This window comes from Mercenaria mercenaria, chromosome 18 (assembly GCF_021730395.1).
Source record: "Mercenaria mercenaria strain notata chromosome 18, MADL_Memer_1, whole genome shotgun sequence".
NCBI classification, from domain to species: domain Eukaryota; kingdom Metazoa; phylum Mollusca; class Bivalvia; order Venerida; family Veneridae; genus Mercenaria; species Mercenaria mercenaria.
The window spans coordinates 45,121,155-45,142,296 of NC_069378.1; the positions used below are offsets into that span (position 1 = coordinate 45,121,155).

The window sequence follows — 21,142 nt, forward strand, 5'->3', positions numbered from 1 at the left end:
TTACTGCTGGAAACAGTACCACTTTAAGTATATCACCCAATACTTAACACTAGTCGGAATATCTGCAGCGACCGGGAATCGAACCCGGACCGCTGGCGTTGTAGCCTAGACTGCTAACCACTGCGCCACTAACTCCCTATCAATAGAGAGTTTAATGAACAAAGGACGTAATCTAATTAAGTAATGTATGTACCAATAAGCTGCACATGGAAAAAGAATGCACTTTAAAGAAATTTCAATAACGAATAATTCAAAAGTCATTAACTTTGGAGATGCTTGTTAACTAAGCACTGAAACGTAATGCTCATTGTGTAACTTTGAAAAGTTTGTCAGTCTTAAGTGTCATAATGTAACGTAGATTTTGGTGAAATAAATGGTACACTAAACAAAGCATGATATACTCAGTGGTAGACAGTCATTGCTCAAAGTTTGTTAAATTGTGGAAGGTGGCATTTTATTCATCAAAAAATTATGTGAAAGTGACTTGTAATTCTAACTCACATCATTTGTTGTGCTGCACATGATATATATATTGATGATAACGTAAGTGTCAAGGAGCTGAGCTCGAACATTTGATGTGTGCTGAAACAAGTGCATAATGCAGTAAATATTAATCTTTATGTCTATTAATTGTGACCTTCTGCTGAGATGTTTTCTGCATAACTGAACAATTCCTTAAGCAAGTAGGTTACCGGAGACTTTTTGACAAATGTTTAGTAACGATCAGCTGATGCCAGTAACGTAAGTACTATTTAGACGACTGAATAGAAAGTAATGTCAAGATAAAATGTCTTTAGTAGTAGGTCAGTTGCCAGTATAGTCTCTCTCTCTACTCTTATTAAAATGAAATGGATATTTTTGCAAATATTAAAATGGGAAAACAATTTTACAATATATTGTGCCTCATAAGTGTCCTTTAGTGTTTAACGATATGGTTCAGACAACAAATTTCTATAAAGGGAGATTATTTAAAACATAAGCAAGATAGACTCATTACATTTATACACTTCAATTGCTTTTAATGACCTTTATCATTGTGTGAAATTTCAACAAAAACGATTGGATAATTTTGGAGTTGTTCTTTGGAAAAGAAATGATATATCGAGGGCTCAACGCGAAACTAATTTATGTGTATATGGAAAAAGAAGCAGATAGACTAGTTTCGGACTGAACCCTCGATATGTAAGTTTAATAAAGGGAGATAATTAAAAAAGTAAGCTAGGTAAATGTTTTACACTTGTGCAAAGAATTTTTCCCTAATGTCCTTAATCTTTGTATGAAGTTTGAATAAATTCCATTCATCACTTTTGGATTACGTATTAATAGTATCTATAGACTGACATTGTCCTAAAGTGAATAGATAAAGTGCATGACCTTTGACCCTAATTTAAGACATTGTTTCTATTGGTCATGTTCTGTTTTAGCTTTGCATCCATTATAAATCAATAAAAATAGTTTCATAATACATTTAGGGTACAATTTTCCAGAAAAGTTGCCAGTATATAATCATTGAAATAAAAGCTACACAGAAAATCGCAAAATCAGAATTTCATAGCATGACCTTTGACCCCTTTAATTTACATTAAAATAGTTATATTTTTGGACACAGCTATCAAAGTAACCCGGGAAGGTTCAACCATCAGCAAAAATATTCTTTTCGGGCATTAACATGCCGGCCCTCATAAAATGATTTGTAGTGCAATTTTGTCACTAAAACCACCTGACTGCTTAATTTAATTTTCTTTCATAGTATAGAATTAGCTGTTCGTTTGTAGTGTCTGGTCTTCCTGGAAATTGTAAACAATATAATCATATTTAGTGTTCTATTGAACATCCACAGTTAGAATACAGGTACAAATATATACTTTGGCATTATTAATTTGCATATTATTACCCAGTTAGGTTGAACACATCATCGTGTAGCTTACTGTTAGCCCATTTGCATTCGAAATTGCTATTAAATTATTAAATCTGTATTCAATATGTAGGTTGTTATAGTAATCTGTTGACCTGTTTTTCTATTTGGGATACGTTCAAACAAAAAGATTATATTAAAAAGAAACATAACCATTTAAGTAATACATTGAAGCGATAAATGTTTCTTCTCATCATGCATTTAGGGATTGAATGCAATTTATTTTAGTTTTCTGAATTAACTGTGGTACATCTGAACAAGAAAAATAAGAACTAAAATAAATCCTATCTTTTGCTAATTGATAAGACGATTGTGTTGCTTTGTCGAGCAACAAGTATTTCATTATTTATTAAATGCCAATACTATAAAAAAAAAACCTATAAAAAATAAGAAAGAAAAAAAATATAACAGAAGAAGAATTCATCATCCCTGTACAAGATCTGGAACATTCTTACTTTAAAAGCCTCCGATGAACAAAATAAATATTCGAGAAAATAAAAATAAAAACTCAAGGTCAGTTTTTGTGTATGCATTTTCGAAAATAAAATATTAAACATGATAAAAATTGATACTCTGGATCCTTATATAAAGTCTCTAATTGATATATAGTGTGTGCGCTTCGCATCGATTTCAACAATGACCCACTTCCAAAGTATCTAAAAAACAAAGAAGATATATGTGTCCTTTCCCTTTTTTATCTCATTCACAAAAGTAAATTAAAACAATAGGTTAAACTAGTCAAAGTAAGAGTGACCTTACGCAGGAAAGACACACGTAAAACTGATCTTTGAGCCTGTGGCTTGTCTTCATAAAAAATAACATTCTGTAAATTGCAACAAAAAACACTTTGATTTCCTTTTATTGAACCAACGAACAGTCTATATACTTCAATGTTTCTAATTTTTGCCCAAGGTTATAGAATTATTCTCATGCAAGAAAAGTTACTGACTGTAACAAATTGCCAATTAATTGTGTTACATTTTTCTATAAATAAGCTATAACAACCTACATATTGAATTTACATAAACTTACCTGAGAAGAACAACATAACATTATTTTCTAAATGAATTTTGTTTATTATTAATCACAAAGAACAATTCTTCAGAATCATTTTGATGAGCAGTTAGCGCTTATCGTTATCTGTTAAAATAACTTTTGACGAAACAAGAATTAAATATTATCTCTTTTAATTGCATAATCAAAACACATATGCGTTTTACATACATTATCTGAATGAAGATGTAGTCCTTTAAAGACGCTATATGTTTGCACAACAAACACTCGATTTTATTATTCATAAGCTCATGTGGACACAAAGTGCTCAATGTGAGCTACTGAGATCACCTTGTGTCTGTCGCCATTAACACACTGTTAACACACTAGAGGTAATACATTTTACTAAACTTTAATTAATCTAGCCCAAAGCATAATAAATCTCGGGCAAGTTCGAAACTGGGTCTTCTAGAGTGAAAAGCTAGGTCACTAAGTCATATAATAAAACATCTTTTGACGCTTCAGAGTCCATATTTTTATCTGATTTTTAGAATATTAGTCGCTATGAGATCTTGGTCAAGTTTTAACTCGGTCACTAGGTCAAAGTATGGCAAACTCTTGTGAACACCTTGTATGCCACATTTTCTCTGATTGATCTTTAAATCAGAGTTAATAGATGATTTGATTTCAATTAGTGTCGTTGTCAAGTTATCACATTTAATTCATGCTTTTTTTCGCTACGCGATCTTTCACCACTGTTGCTCATATTAAATATCTATTTATATATTTGCAGAGCCAGAGTTTTATTCAATTTCTTTAATATTAACACGCATAAGTATGGACGGCCAGGTTTCAGGACGACGAGTTAACCAAAAGGTAAATTTCAATATTGTTTCAAAATTATCTTGCTTATCGAAGTCAAGACAGAAGCAGTGTTACTGGTGCAAGATTATTAATATTAAGAAGATCTTGAACATAATGATTTAAAAACTAACGTTACAAGTATAGCCTTTTTGCCAGTAAGCTGAAGTGTCCCTGGCATATTCAGATTTCAAATTTAGCATCTCATTAATTTAATATGTTGACATTCAATTTGAAAACATTTCTAACTGTTCTGTGTATCTATAGTCATAGGAAGTGTTGATATAAAAATATAAAAAGACGTGAAAAACACTATTTAGATAAGGAAATATCAGTGTTACAGTTTTAACTTCCTGCAAGCAAACTAAATTATCAATACACTGTTTAACTCCGTCGATTATATTGGTCTTCATTCACTTGACCATCCTCGCCATTATAATTTACTAGCGTATGAAAATCATCAAGCTTTGGAGAAAACAATCCCACCGTTAGGCGACAGGTATTAAAACACAGACTAACTTTATATTTAATGTCAAATTACAACTAACAGTCAAACCTGTCGATTTACCCACCGTTAAGAGAGACAAAAACGGTCTTAATTGGTATGTGGTCTTTATTTATAGGTGAAAACTGTGAATGTTAAAATAGGGAACTAAACTATCGGTTTTAAAAACCAGGCGATCTTTGTTCATGGGTAAACTTTAAAATTGGTTTGACTGTACAGTTTTTGCGATGACTTATTGTTTGTCGTCTTCAACCCCTTCCTCTACCATGCCACCAAACAACAACTAAAACCAACACACAAAAGTGTACATGTTGATTAAAATGACATAATTCATGATTACAATTTCAGATAGATACAACACTAGATATTAGTGCAAGAAACCAAATGATAGATGAGGAGAGAAATTATGGGTACGTTGTAACAAATATTTTAAACATAATTGTATGTGAAATTAAATATTATTTGGACATAAGCGTAGCAAAATTCCAAATCGCACTTTGCCTCACTGCAAATTTCCCAAACTGCATGTTATTTCAGTATTCCATGGAATATATTTTATAAATATATTTTTTTTTATAAATTTATAGATTTTATAAATGTTAATGTTGTTCATGAGTGATATCACGGAATTCCGTTAGGGCCATCGCCTTTAAATGTAATCATCTGAAACGCGATGCTCGGAAGTACGATTATGAAAACGCGAAATCACGGAACAACGATAAGGAAATCATGATACTACGACGATGATAACGCGATACTTCGATAACGAAAACACGATGATACGATAGTACGATGATGATAATGGGATAAACTACCGTGTTTTCCCCATCGTACTGTCGCCTTTTCACCATCGTAATATTGTGATATCGCGTTTTTGTTATTGTATTAGCGTAATTTTGCACTTTCGTTTTCGAACTTTTACATTATCATCATCGTTCTGTCGCGTTATCATCATCGAATTGTCGCGTTATCACCATCGTACTGTCGCGTTATCACCATGGTACTATTTGGTAGTGGATATTGATGAAGATCGACAGCTGATTTATTGAAAACACTCCGAGTAAAATACGACTAAACATTTAAAATGATGAAAGAGACCTGAACTTACTAAAATTAATCTGAAACATGTTTTAGATATGGATAATTCTTTTCATATAAAATGCATAGATGTATCCAAAATATAGTACCTTAAGAGGTCCAAACTGGTAGATTGAACCAAAAATAGTGATCCGTTATTTGTGAAAATAATAGGCTGATATGATAAGTAGTTAACTTTTGAAGTATAAATACTAACATTATATGAAAGTGTTGTGGCGTTTTTGATATAAACGATGGTTCAGATTTGATAATCTTGTAGTTATTATTATTATAATAACATGGTTAGTAACTGAATAAATTTCATGCCTGCTCCATCAATGAACGTGATTGACACGTTCCCTTTCTCAATACAAAGTGCAAAACTTGTGGGCGGACTATGGGTGCTCAGGGTAAATGGCATCAGTGAAGATCAAGGGTTTGAACCCTTTTGATTTCATGTCTGCTCTAATTCTCATAAACCCTTGGAAGGCTTACCATGAAACTTGGTTGATATGCTCCGGTCCTGAAGGCTATATGTAGAACCCACAAGCAAACAAAGCTGGATGGTGGTCAAGGTCACTACTGTCAAAGGTGTGAACCTTGGACATGACCCTTTTATGACAGCTGCTTGAATGCAGGCGACACGAGTGTTCCAAATGTTCCGAGGAACACGTCTCTAGTTTCTCAAATCTATGGTGTTCAAGTTTATAATAACTGGCAGACCAGTGGGAATTTAACAACAAACTGGTCACATGAATATGGTGATAACGTGACAGTACGACGGTGATAACGCGACAGTACGATTATGAAATTGCAAAATCACGATAGTACGATAACGAAAACGTAATATCACGATATTACAATGGTGAAAACGCGATAATATATCGCATTATCATCACCTTACTATCGTATTATTGCGTTTCAGTTATCGTTGTATGGCGTTATCATCATCGTGCTGTCGCGTTTTCGTTATTGTAGTTTCGTGATTTCGCGTTTTCATCATCGTACTACCGAGTATCGCGTTTCAGATCAACGCTGCCAAAGACGATGGCCCTATCGGAACTTTGTATAATATCGTTGAAAAAAAGGTGTACAGGTGTACATTACACTCTGGGTACATGTTTCATTCAGTGACGTTCATCTATTAATTTACAATGTAACAATAAAATAAAAAGGGTACTTAAACTTCAGCTGTCAAGGCTTTATGTAAATTTATATTTACAGTGTATGATATACATGTAGACTTAGTGATTCTTTGGGAAAATTTAGGATTTTAAAACTGCTGTTAAAATTGAATTTCTAACTGAGCGAATTGCACAATGTAATAAAACTAATTTGCATAAAAACAACACACATTTCCTAACTAATACAATGCACAGTTTACAGGGGGAATACGTTCATCTCAACTGTGCTACATTTTGATCGAATGCACTCACAAGTCCATCCTTAGATGAAGTAGCAATTTAGTAACTAAAACAGCAGAATTATTAATTTTACAGCACCTAGATTTACAGACGATTTTCCATGTAACTAAGTAGTCTTACAGAAGTCCTGTATGCCTTTGAACTCAGATTCAGCTTTTGCAATGTTTAAAACATAAATTGGTTATACATTATTTTTTTTCAGATCTAATGCGGCCAGTGATAATCCGTTACGTTCGGGGAAATTTAAAAAGTTGTTCAAAAATCCCTTCAAGTAAGTTAATTGTTTACATTTAAATGAACTCTTAGTCTATATGTTACCTACTAGACAGAGTTCAGTGTGACTATTTGAAGGGATTACATTTTAGAAAAGATTTACTTATTATGTGAAAACAAAGGTTACTGAGTTCTGAACAGTTAGATGTTGCTGTGTTTTTCTACATATTGTTTTCATCGGACAGTATTTTTACCTGTAGTACACTTGTATATGTACAGTGTTGTTTGTGTATTGTTGTTTAACTGGATGTTTGTGGTATCTCCTGAACTAGCTGCAAGTCTCTGAAAATATTTTTGAACTTTTACATGTATATTTATGACTTTGTTTATCTTCATGATTATTTATCCATTGAAATTCTGGTAATGTCTGCAGGTAAATTGTAACTGACACCTCACATAAATGGTATATCACATGATCCCTTGTTTTAAAGCTGACACGTTTCTATTTACACAGCCGTTTTGAAAAAAAAAAAAAAAAAAAAAAAAAAAAAACAGAAAAAAAAAACCACAAAAGACGTATTATGTGATGACGCGTATGTCTTTCCATCCGTTCGTCATATTTCGGGTCTGGATCATAACTTAATAACCAGTCAAGATATTGACTTTTAACTTGGCATATTGGTAGATGGTAATGTGTTGATGTGCAGATAACAGCAACCAGGTCGGTTGGTCAAAGGTCAAGATCACCAATGTTTTTGCCTTCAATCTTGGCATACATGTAGGTGGCAATGATACGATGTCCTGAATGCATGAACTTGGTCTGTAGAACAAAGTTAAAGGTCAAAGCAATGTCAGATCAGTCTGTCGTAGTTTGTGTCTAAAGCATAAATAAATAACTATTTAAGGTATTGACTTTAACCTTAACATATAGGTACGTGGCGATGGGACAATGTGCAAAGCTCATGAACTTGGTCTATAGGTCAAAGATCAAGGTTGCCTATTGAGTTCAAGTACATCCTTTATGTTTGATATTCAGAGCACAATTTCAACATATTTAAGCTTGAAATGCACTTGCGTGGTGACGAGGTAATTTGAGGAGTGCAGCAATCCATAATACTTATCCAACAACCCGCCCCCCCCCCACCCCCACCCCCGACACACACACTACCATAAACACACCACCACCACCATTACACAAAAAAATGAAAACCTCTTTTTCACTTTTATATGTTTTTGTGCCTTAGCATTCAAGCACCTATACTTGGTCGGTAGGTCAAAGATCAAGGTCACAAATTGATTTCAAATGTGTACTTTGTATTTTGTAGCTTAAGCAATGATGAAGTGACTATAGGAGTGCAACAATACATATTACTCCCCCACGCCCCCCCCCCCCCCCCCTCCTCCACCCCGCCCTCTCTTATATAGTACTGCGGGCGTCTATTGCTACGCTTTGTGCAGCTCTTGTTTCAAGTTTATTCTTGCGCTTTTAGCAAAACGTTTCATTTGTTTACTCTGTACACGTTATTACATTTAGAATAATAGGCAGTATTTTTGAATACTATCACCCCGTGTTTAACAAAACTAAAAGCACGCATGCGTACGTGATGTATTGAAGATGTACACAGAACGAAATCATGTTTGTACCAGAGAACCTTTTATAGACGAATGTTTTTAGCTTACGTTTAATAATGAAAAGAACTGTTTTAAGCCAATGTAATAAATGTAGATATTGTTAAATGTCAAATATGCTACATATAGGTAATTATATATATAAATAAAATTGAAGTGTTTATTGAATGTTGTTATTCGCTTAAATCACGTTGTTTGATTGCTACGGGAGCTAATACTTTACGAGCCCGTTTGGTTCTGATTATTTCTGGAGCTAATATTTTACGAGTCCTGTCGGTTTTGATTGTGAGAATTATAGGGTTTTCTTTATTGTTGCTGTTTTTGCAGAAGAGGGGATGGGGTTTGTATAATGCTGTTGTCCTTATGCAATATACCTCACATTAATTTGTATATGGACTTGTGATATTATTATCAAAATAAGCAATACAAATAAATTATTCAAATATGTTTCTAGTTTAATAAATACATAACGGGTTCAAGGGCAATAATAAAAGGCAATCTGCCTCCACTTAAGTCTCCAATACGTACTCCTAAGTACGTTCCGTTCCTGTGTCACACCATCAATATTGTGATATTGTTCGTAAACTTACACTGTGAAAACTTACTTGCGGTATAAATTGTTTTAATCCGTGCAGTACACGGCCCTTTTAAAATGTCTCCAGAAGTTTTAAAAAACAACATGATTTTTTCGACATTGTAAAAGTAATGGACTAGAAGTTGTAACTATTTTTTGATTTTCCATTAAAGCTAGCTAAGGCAAAATGTATGTATTCTTCCAATTGTTTCATTTAGGCCATTAGATACAGCTTCGGATTCTGCATCGACAAAAAAACGTTATGAAAAGTAAGTACAACCAAGAAACACTGATGTTCATTTATTTATTTATGTAAATAAGCTATCTGGGATAAGACGTAATTAAGTACATGTTAGTCCAATATACTGAAGAACTTGTTAAGAATATTGTGCAATTTGTGAAAAAAAAGTACAATTTTAGGATTAGTCTATATCTTCTGATACAACTGGATAATTACATCTAAAATGCTGTGTTCTGCTATTATAGCTTTGCGCAGATTTGATAAAACCCTAGCCTATAAGAAGATTATGGTAGCATAAAATGCAGCAAGCAAAATATTAACAGAATCAATTTTACTGAACCTGTTAGTGAAATGTAATAAAAATTCCCTTACACCCATAGCACTAGCTTGGCTGGAACTGAAAAGAAGCAGAAAATATAAACTAATAGCAAGAGTCTGATATTGACATAATTAAGTAATGGGCGAGTTGCAGCAAAATTTTGCCAATTTTATCGTCGTATACTGTCGGCAAATATCGCAGTATTATGACATTATAAATTGAATGAATAAATGATATCTATTCATAAACGTTACTTTCACTTAGCCTTATGTTGTTATTTAGATTGCAGATATTTGCGCAACCGATGCACTTGATATCGACAGATAAAGAAGGAAGATTTCAGATTCACGATGATGCTTTGGGTCAAATAAAAAAGATAGAGTCTCCGTTGGCTGTTGTTGCAATAGCAGGTCTTTACCGGACCGGTAAATCATACCTGATGAATCGCCTAGCCGGATCAACATCAGGTAATGCACAGTTGTTAGACCGATCATACTTTTGTTAAAAGCATTGTACTGATTTTGATTATGCTTTGGTTTCGTGTTGTGTATAATGTCAACCGACACGTTTTTGTCGCACGACTACTTTCCCTATTTTGATGACAGAGCAAGACACTGGATGCCTCTCAAAACATTATTTCACGCACGGGCGAGTCCCTTTGTCTCAATATAGCCAGAACTTTATAGTTCTACTGAAATAGAAATATGTATTTGGGGAATGTGACTAAACATTCTGTCAATTCTTTCTTCGGAATTCTTAATCATTTATTTGATATAATTGGGCCGTTTGATGAGAAAACATGTATTACTGACAAAATCAAAGTTGAGATAGCGAAAGATTCGTGAAGAACATGCATTTTTATATTTCAAATCTGAAAATTTGAAGTTACTTCACTATTTCAAGAGTTACAATGATTTTAAGTAAGTCTTCGAAGGCATTTTAAGACGTAACGTGAAAACGTCATAAAGCAGTATTACGTCGCAATTCATGGCGTGTCTTTTTCAAGTCAAGTAACACATTTTGTGTATCATTTACTAAACATCATACGTTTGAATTTTTAACAACAGTTTAATTTAATTTTACTTAAGAATAACTTAAGGGTATACTTTTTGATTCATCACGGGCCTTTTTTCTAACCACCTCTACATTTTCATGATGCATTGTGGCTTTTGAATTTCCGTAGCCATGACAACACAAATGACATTTATTTATATCTTGTGGTAGATTGATTTCCATTATATAACTGTATTACAGTATACATTTTTCTAGTTTCTGCATGAATATAAGAAAAGCAGTGATTGTCCAGTATTTTAAACTACTTATAATGCAATAATAATATTAAGAAACCAATACAGGTATTCTCATGGAACGGTCCATTTATATTTGGTACACTAAAAGGTATCTCTTTTAGTCAGGGTTGTGTTTCTGCATATCAAAATTTATGATAGTTGGAATCCTATTCAGCCTAATTACTGATACACGTTCTCAAATTTGGTGGATTACGAGGATTGTTCAAATATTAATGCATCTAGAACGTTATCTCGCTCAATAATGCGAAAATCACGAGGAAGTTAAGATTATTTGGTAGTTAAATATGTTAGCTTTACATTGATACCACACCCATTAAAATCCGTTCACTTTAGCTGTGTCTATCGCTCGCTAAACATTGCCTACTCGTGTATACTAATACAAAAATGGTTGGAAGAAGGTCAGCGTACGCCGTTGAAATACAGTCCTATATAAAGATTCGTTGTATTCTTGGCATAGGGTGTAAAGACATTTTTGATGTAATATGTTCTGTTTATGGGCATAATGAAATGTCTTTTTTTTCGACAGTTATTCGTTGGTTTAAGAAATTCAAATGTGGGTTAGTTTCAACAGAAGATGCACCACATGGTCGTCGGTCGATAACAGCAACGTCTGCCAAGATGATTGCTAGAGTGAAAGAAATAGTTGCTACTGATGCAAGATACACCGCTAGGCAATATAGCTAGTATGGTTGGCATCTCATTAGGAGCAGCTCATACTTCTGAAACGTAATTTGAAAATGAGAAAGATCTGTGCTAGATGGATTCCCCATCTGATGACAGAAAAAGGCACGCGTGCAATGTGCAAAAGTTTTGCTCAAACAGTTTCCAAATTACAAGGCACGGTCTTTCGCAAATGTCGTCACTGGTGACGAGACATGGGTTCACTTTTTTGAGCCCAAACGAAAGATTCAGAACAAAATATGGGCAACATAGTCTGGCAAAAGACTATGTATTGCCAAGCGGACCATGAGTGTCAAGAAGATAATGTATGCCATATTCTTCACAACTCAGGGTCCTGCCATTCAGGTTGCTTTACCTAAAGCCAAATCCGTAAATGTGTAGTTTTACAAGACTAAAGTTCTTCGAAAATTGAAGAAATATTTCAAAAATCGAAGACCCGCAACTGGTTTGGCCAATGTCAGATTGCTACATGACAATGCGTCATCGCACAAGGCGTCTATTGTACAAGACTTTCTGAAGCAGGAAAAGGTTGTTGTGCTCCCTAACCCTCCTTCTTCGCCTGACATTGCCCCGTGTGACTTCATTTTGTTCCCAAGGCTCAGACAATACCTTTCTGGTCCAGAATTTGTGCAGCGCAAACACCTCGGTTCTGCAATATTCCAGTGTCTTCATAGTATACCTAGAAAAGACTCTGAAAATGCCTTCAAGGACTGGATTAGAAGACTGAAACTTTGCATATCTGTTGGAGGTGAATACTTCGAGGGGAACAAATAAAATTTTCATTGAAATCTTTCAAGGATACATTTTTATGTGCTTAGATGTATCTATATTTGAACAATCCTCGTATATAAATTATAGTTTCATTTATAATCGAGATTTAGTTGACGAAAATGTAGTTTTGTTGAAAGTATTTACTGTTGATTTAAATATAGCCCATAGACATTTACCTCATTCCTTGCTGTCGAGTAAGTGGATTTGTAAAGCGATAAGCCAAGAATACACAAACTTTTGTTAACTAGGCAAGGCGAATGTTTCCTTTATATATGACGATTTGACAGAAGATAATATGCCTAAAGTCAATTGCCAACCACCTTTGAATCTCTGATTCATAAGGCGCAGTTGTTACTAGTTTGGTTTTAAGTAGTCAATGTGGGTACAGAATTTAGGCCAGGACAAGAATCAACGTAACATAACTAGCCTATGGAAATCTATTTTAAAGGTGCTACATAAAAAGTCATTTAAAATTAAATTGTAATCAATAATTAATTGGAAGTGGCCTCTTTCTGATAGTAGCTTGTGTTTTCTAGGATTTGACCTCGGAAATACAATTCAGTCTAAAACAAAGGGCATATGGGTCTGGTGTAGACCCCATCCGAAGCTGAAAGATCATGTACTACTGCTTCTTGATACTGAAGGACTAGGTGATATTTCAAAAGTACGCAGTTTTCATAATACCTGTATGTTAGAGCCTTAAAAGATGATTTTTCGAAAAAACGTATTTTTATAATGCTAGATAGTAAGTGCCATTTAAAATAATATATAGGTAATGAATCAAACTAAAGCGTTAACAAAATGTATGTTTCAAATTCAGTTGTACAAAACGTGACAGGTAAATGATAGCTAAGTTAGAATCATGCCATTATTTATTGTTTGCTAGTAAATAGATAAGAATATAGTGCTTTAGATATGGAAATTTTATGAACATTGCATTTATGCCTATTGATAGGGTGACGTTGGACACGATAATAAGATATTTACACTAGCTGCATTACTCTGCAATGTTCTTGTCTACAATATGATGTCAGCCTTTAACCATGACGCAGTAGAAAAACTGACGTATCCTTTTCACTGTTCCTTATTATTACGTACACCTCTTTACATGTTCAGTGATCATTGTACAATTTTAAATAAAATATACAAAAATACGACTTTATAAGTTGGTGTACATGTAATATCGTTTCAGTATGTCGACTGTTTTATACCACAGTCCAAAAGCATGTTTCGTAAGCTTTGTCTAAAGTTAAGAACGAAAATGACTTCTTTCTGCAATTTATTTTGAGTATTTATGCATTTACAACATTTTTCACGATGGCATTTTCTTTGTTTATTCATTTTTCCTATGATTAAACAGATTCATAACTGAAATGTCAAAAAACATACATTTCGATAGAAGATCTGGAATGGATAATTATGATGGGGAGAAACTTGCCCTTATCCTTCCAACTTTTGTACTTTGTCTGAGAGACTTCAGCCTTCTATTAGAAAAGGATGGCATCGAAATTACAGCGGACCAATATCTTGAGGACTGTCTTGCGAAGCAACTTGGAACGGATTGCAACAAGGAAACATATAACCGGCCAAGAGAATGTATCAAAAAATATTTCCCAACTCGTAAATGCTTTACCTTTGATACACCAGGAAATAGAGATGTTATACTTCGGTTGGATAAAGCACGTCCTAAAGAATTGTCAAAAGCATTTGAAGATGAGTCAAAGAAGTTCGTTCAATTTGTGTATCAGTGCAAAGGAAAAGCTTTACTTACCAGCAAGACTGTAACAGGAATAAGTATTGACTTTTTCTTGATTCAAATTAATACGTTGTCAGTTTTCTAACGTTTCTTAACGTTTTTATTTGATCGAGTATACGTTTTAAAATTATATGATTGATTTTGGAGTGTTTTCTTTCAAGTTTTGTCACATTCAAAAATCAGTCTTTGTCTCCTCATATTTCGCTTGTCTTACAATAACGCTTTTAAATGTTTTTTTCATGTTTTGCTGTAGTTTTGCAAAATATATGCAGCTACTGTCATTACATTGATACCTTGTACAGAATGATTAACTGCACAGAACTGGACTCAAATATTCTATACTACTTACAATATTGCACATAAAATTTGCTATATTTTGTAATCAAATTTATAAAGTGTTAGTAAGGCATATATCTTTTAATATTGTGTAGCACATTAGACGAACGTACGAGCCTAAAGTTTATGTTTTAGAGCAGAACAGAAAACAAAATGGAATACTGAATTCCGTTATTTATATGAATTACAGTATTCAATGAAAAATATCAGATAAACTGTCGAGATATAAAAACGCAACAGCATGTTTGTTCGGAGTTTTTAGAATAACTAATTAGAAAACACTGGGAATCAATTTAATCAGCGACTTATCAACAATGCATTTGATATATTTAACGATGATTACATTCTCAATTGTTACGTGTTCGCTCTTTATTCCGCATTAGTCAGGTAAAACGTTAATACCGGGTATGTCCCCCGTTTCTCCTGATCTCTTCCTGAAGTCAAGAATGCATTGAACGACACTGATTCTGTCACAAATTCACATACTGGCCTTATTTTATCTGTAGTTTAAATACAGGTATTGCATCATCTTTTTGTAAATTTTTGAGTTATTGAGGTAAATGTCAGATTTCACGCATAAAATACCTCTAATGTTTTTCTGTATTTCATAACTTAAATTTCCATGTAAATTTCATTAAATTCGGTTCAGTAATAAGAAAGTTGATATTCTATAAACTTCAGTAATTCATGTTTTTATCCCCAAAACCACTATAATGGGCCTCAAATTGTCAATTTCAATCCGCGCCAAAGTAGTTAGATTCCCCGGCTATATCGTGAATCCCGTGGAAATACAAATAGTTAAGAGTTTACGCATAGGTCGTGAATCCCATGAAAATTAGTATTTGGCGGGACATTACCCTTTAAATAGACTAGACTAGATATGCCTTGCGCACACCACATTCCGACATTATAGACGAATCTATGTCTGAATTATTTTCTTGCTAGAAATTTATGCTCGATCGAGGTAAGAAATTTATTTGTTAGATTTTTGTATGATTTTTGCATTACGATTTTTATTTGGTAAATTTTTGTGCATTCTACAGAATTCTGTAACATTTACTTTTCGGCATATGATTTTTGGCTAGTTTCAGTATGTCAGGATAATTTATTAAATTTTTCAGACTTTTGTAAATTATTTCGAAAGAGGAATCTAAAATGTTTCGTTTATATAAGATGTAAAATTTGTACTGAAATTTGTAACATGATATTATAAAGTACTTTGTTTCAAAAACTTACGTCAAACATTTCGTTGTAACTTATGGAACGCCATTACTGCATTGTATTGTTATGTATAAATCTATATGGCAAGTTTAGTACCATGTATGTAATATATTATTGTAATATGAAATTGTGTGCCAGTCTATTGCATATACATACAATGTCCGTTTTAGTGTATGGCATTAGATATTATATGGATGCCAACTATGATATAACGTTTGATTTATATTGAATTTTGTTAATTTGTAGTTGTAAATAATAGCTGCAGTTTATCGTGTCCGTATCTATAATGTTTCATCATATACTTTTCATATCTTTTTCATACTTTAACTTTAGTCTTTTAAGTAAGTAATTTTTGTAATAATGGAAGTAATTAGTGACGTATTTTAATCATGTGACGTCTGAACTTAGTAGCACATATATTTGTATAAGTAGCTTACGGAGGTATGGTGTACCCAAAGGAGCAGTTTTATGCCCTGACTTATTTGTTTTGCTATGGTAGTTACCATATGTTATATATTTTAGCTTCTTCCGCCAGACGAGTTTTCCTGGTGATGTCATAACCCGGAAGTACAATGCCCGAGGTTCACTTGTCTTCGCTCGCCTGGATGTGATATTCCCAGCGCAGAGCTTTCGTCCCATGGTTGTACCGTAAACCGCAAAGACGCTGATTTTTGTTATCCTCTGAAGTCAGCTCAGGGATTCAATTACCTACCACCATAGGGAGCCAAAACGGAATCAACGTATTCACGGTTTAAAGGGACTTGTTTTACAGATACGTTTATATATTGTTTGTGCTACTTAAAGTTCGCAATTAAATTAAAGAACTGTAACACGTCACATTAGAATGGAACTATACGAACTTTGTATCTGGTGATACAGAACTTTGATTTTTTTTCCTTTCTTTCTTATAATCAGTTGTTTTTTTTTTTTTTTTTTTTTTTTTTTTTTTTTTTCATATCATCTTTTCATTGTTACTAATCATCTTATGTAAATAAATTTGTAAATATTGTAAAGGGTGTTGATTTGTTTTGATGGTTACTGTCGCCGGTACGGCCTTTCCTGTCACAGATTCCTATAGGCTCGGCGTGGAATGTGCACCTCTCATAAATCAGTACATTTGGTAACTCCTGTACGTTTGTTGGAAGGTTAGGACGTTGACGTATTCGACGTTTTAACTCATCCCACAGATGCTCTACAGTCAGGTGATAAAGCCGGCCACGGCAACACAGGAATGTTGTTACTGTTCAGTAAGTTCATCGTCAATCTGGCTCGGTGGGAAGGAGCGTTATCTTGCAAGAACGTAAGTCGGTTACGTTGCTGAAATATCGGCAGGACACTCAAATGAAATTTAAAACGAACTGACCACATGGTAAATAGGCATGGAGAGCACGAGAAAAAGGTGCGGTACAAAATATGGCAAATTTACGGTTTGTTGTGCTGATTCAATATTTTGAACACAATGGTTAGAGAGTATCGAGATGTGTATGTTTTGAACATTTTAAGGTGAAGCTTTTTTTATTAAAAAAATATTCAGTAACATGTTTGTTGCGTTTTCATAGCTCATCAGTGTACGAGGATGGGATCAAAAGTAATGCAACTGGCTATTGATAACCGCACATGGGTTAGGAAATTTTGTGCAGGCGTGGAGTCTGTCAAAAATGCTCCTTAAACTGGTCGACCTAAGTCTGCAAGTAGTCCAAGGATTGTTGAAAAAATCGAACAAATAGTACTTTCTGACGCAAGATATACTTCTCAGCAGATTGCGGACAGGGTTGGCATTTCAAAAGCATCTGTGATGCGCATTCTGCGAAATATTTTGAAATTGAAGAAGAAAAGTGCTATGTTAGTCTTGCATAACGCACGCGCGTTAAGATGGCGCGCAAGCTTTTGAAAAGGTTTCCAAGATACGATCAAAAACATTTATGAATGTAGTAACAGGTGATGAGTCTTGGATACATTTGTTCGAACCGCATCGAAAAAGTAGTAACGAAGTATGGCTCACCAAAAAAGCCAGAAGGCCTTGCATTGCCAAAAGGATTGCAACTGTGAAAAAGGTTATGTATTCCATATTTTTCACAACTAAAGGTCTCGCCATCCAGGTTCATGTACCTAAAGGCAAGTCAATGAATGCCAAGTATTATAAAAAAAAAAAAGTTCTTAAAAAGCTTCTCAAGTATTTCCAGAAACGTCGACCAAAGACGGGTATCCGAGGCATCCATTTGTTACATGACAACGCCTCGAGTCACAAGGCTGGGATTGTGACGTCGTTTTTGAATGAACAGGGAGTATATGTTCTAAAACACCCACCCTATTCTCCGGATCTAGCGCCCTGTGAATTTTTCCTTTTCCCTCGTCTCAAGAAAAAGCTTGCAGGCAGAAAATATACATCCCGTCAAAAGTTGGGGGCCGCCATATTTAACCTCCTTAGTGATATACCTGAAAAAGACTATCAGAAATGTTTTAAGGATTGTTTTAAAAGATTGAGACGTTGTGTATCTGTCAAAGGAGATTACTTTGAAGGTTTGAAATAACGATTTTCTTAATCCAACCTTTAGTTGTCATTTAACACCATTGGTTGCATTACTTTTGATCCCATCCTCGTATTTTAAAATCTATTGGAAATTACTGCGCAGAAATCTCTGCAATACCTTGACTAAAAGTACTTCAAAGGAAGTGTACAATAATCTTTCGCGCCGTTTGAAACGTTTTACTACTTCTTTACTACTTCCTGTTTTGTATAGACTTATAAAAATAAGGTCAGTAATTCGGTCGAAAATGTGCTTCCGTGATGTAATCAAAAGGAGTCCATAGTACATAGATCCTATTTTTCCCGTTTTGTGCGCAAATTTTTGTAGAACGAATGCTTTAATCACATTTTTTACTGCTAGAATACGTTCTGCATGAAATGAAACGGTTCTCATGTTTATACACCCCACATTGCAAGATTTGCGAATCGGAACCGAAAGTAGGGGATTATTGTTGGGACAAGAGCAAATAAGCGCCATACCACAACTGACTAGCATTTCACTAGTAACTATGTAACCCCCTATTTTCTTTTCTTTTTTTCTTTAATGTATGATAGAAATTTTATAAAAAATAAGGTGTCGGAAAGGGTGATGTTCTATAAAGACGTAAAGATGTAAAGACGACCTGAAGTTGTCATTTTATATGAATCAAAAAGGATTTGAATTAATGACCGTCAACCTATAATCAGATAACTAACCACGCTCAGGAGCATATCATTTCGTATCAACCTGTTGTTTAAATTGCAATTATATTATGCATTTGTAGTGTTCGCTGGACTGGTAGAGTCATATGTGCAAGCAATACGACATGGGGCTGTTCCGGACGTGGACGATGCGATACTGGTTGTTTCAAAAATAGAAAACAGAAGAGCTGCAGCTGCCGCAGTAGAAACATTTACTCGTCATTTGGAAAACATCAAACAGAAACTTCCAATACTGCATAAGGAAGAATTCTATCAGCTGTTTCAAAGTATTCAGGAAACTTCTCTTACAGCTTTTCGGATGGAAGCAATGTTTGAGTCGGAGCCGTTTGAAAAGGAAGCTTCTGTAAGTTATAGACTCCTATATATAATATAGTCCAGACAGAAACGAATCGATGACTACATTCATTAAATGTTCTCTTGTGCCTTTTCTGCATTTACTGATAACTGGTAGTTTTATTTCTTCTTGTTTCACTCTCATTAAGATTTATATTTTAGTTTCTGTTTTGTTTCAATGTTAGATGAATGTAATAAAATAACACTAAAATTTTAAAAACTGTAATTGAAATATTTTTGTCTCAACTTTTGAAACATTTAACATTTATTCTAACCACTATGCGTAATAGAAAGAGTGCGGGTGAACAAGAACAATTAAGGTTATTTCGAGAAGGCACTTTCTGTTTTATATCAGGGCTGTTGCCTCTAAGCTCCGCCCTACATACTGATTGACATGTTTAATGATTAGAACTGTGTTTCTTCGTCCCGCCCTTCACTTGTGGTGAGTGCAGTTCATTCTTGTCCGCGTTGCAGTTTAGAAAGGTGAAAATGGATTTTCTAGAAAACGATGAATGAATTAATGCAAACGGCCAGTAAAATGGAATTTAGCCATGTTTTCGACGTGAATGACTTTTTGCTCTCGCAAATTCCAATGCCCAAGAGTGCACGTACCTCTTTGAGTACAGTGCGGACAAGGACAGTGATGATACCTTTGGGAGCCTTCACTTGGAATTGTAATAAAAATGCTGAAAACCCAATAGAGGAGACGCAGCCGCAGTTTAAATAGGAAGTTGAACTACAGTGTGAATCCCGGTGGTCGAAGCCCATTGCTGACACTGATATAGAAGTCTTGCTGAGTTACATTAAGCAAGATCACGAAATGGGCCTGTAATGTGTTTATATGCCTATGCTTTTGGATATGGATCATGAATAGCTTGTTTACAGGCTTTTAAGGTTTGTGTGTGACGCCAGGAAACAAAACGGCAAGGAATATCCATCAAAATCACTGTATTACATTTTGTGTGGCATTCTACGTCAGAATATGTGGTTACATTTTCTTGGATTCTACGGATGTACGTTTGCGAAACTAAACAAAGTTATTGACCATCGGTTGAGCCGGCGTTGATATAGAAGCTAAAAGTGCTGGCCTTATTCTAGCCAATGGTGAAGACAGGTGTTTTGCTAATAATAATACTGAAACATTGCATTTAACAGTACTCTTTTACTATTGTAAATTGTTTGGATCGAGAGGTTTTGACGAACACCGATCTTTGCAATATGAACAATTCAAAGTGGGGCAAGATGTAAGGGTAAATGGAAAGAATTTACGGGCAAAACATCGAAAACGCATTCTGGTTGTCTGCGATCTGTTAGACGGGATAAAAAAAAAACCCAGAAAGCATTATTGCAACGATGGTAAGTTCATATTTGCAAATTCAAATTCTTACTGTATAAAAAGGTGGTTAGGATTACGAATGTCCTATTAATTATCTTTCCCGTCAGTTTTAAAGCCTATGCTTATAACTACTATTTTAAGGATTTTTTTATCAAATGAAGTTTTGATATGTCCCCTACAGTGTTGCATATTTTTTAACCTTCGAGATTAGGAAGGAACCTTAATAATGTTTTAAGTTAATGTTAAAAACTTTTGACTCTACAAGATATAGTAACTTGAGTTAGCTACCCCACGAGAAGTCGTGGATTCGAATCCCATCCCCGGTAACAATTTTAACGGTTTGTATAGGTTGTACATTTTTAATCAGTTGTTCATTTGTTTAGCACTAATACTGAATTTGAAGGGAGTATTAGTGTGA

At 34.3% G+C, this 21,142-nt stretch overlaps 1 protein-coding gene across 1 annotated transcript in view; it reads left to right on the forward strand.

Moving 5' to 3' along the window:
• The window catches only part of LOC123538164 (guanylate-binding protein 1-like), a 62,019-nt gene that overhangs the window by 12,358 nt on the left and 28,519 nt on the right, over positions 1-21,142 (forward strand). Inside the window, exons 2-10 of the mRNA XM_053529553.1 lie at positions 3,702-3,784; positions 4,623-4,684; positions 6,978-7,046; positions 9,410-9,460; positions 10,034-10,218; positions 13,050-13,177; positions 13,469-13,578; positions 13,874-14,307; positions 19,118-19,398. Of these exons, the coding sequence (XP_053385528.1) occupies positions 3,746-3,784; positions 4,623-4,684; positions 6,978-7,046; positions 9,410-9,460; positions 10,034-10,218; positions 13,050-13,177; positions 13,469-13,578; positions 13,874-14,307; positions 19,118-19,398 (1,359 nt within the window). The 5' untranslated portion in view covers positions 3,702-3,745. The remainder of the gene's footprint in view (positions 1-3,701; positions 3,785-4,622; positions 4,685-6,977; positions 7,047-9,409; positions 9,461-10,033; positions 10,219-13,049; positions 13,178-13,468; positions 13,579-13,873; positions 14,308-19,117; positions 19,399-21,142) is intronic.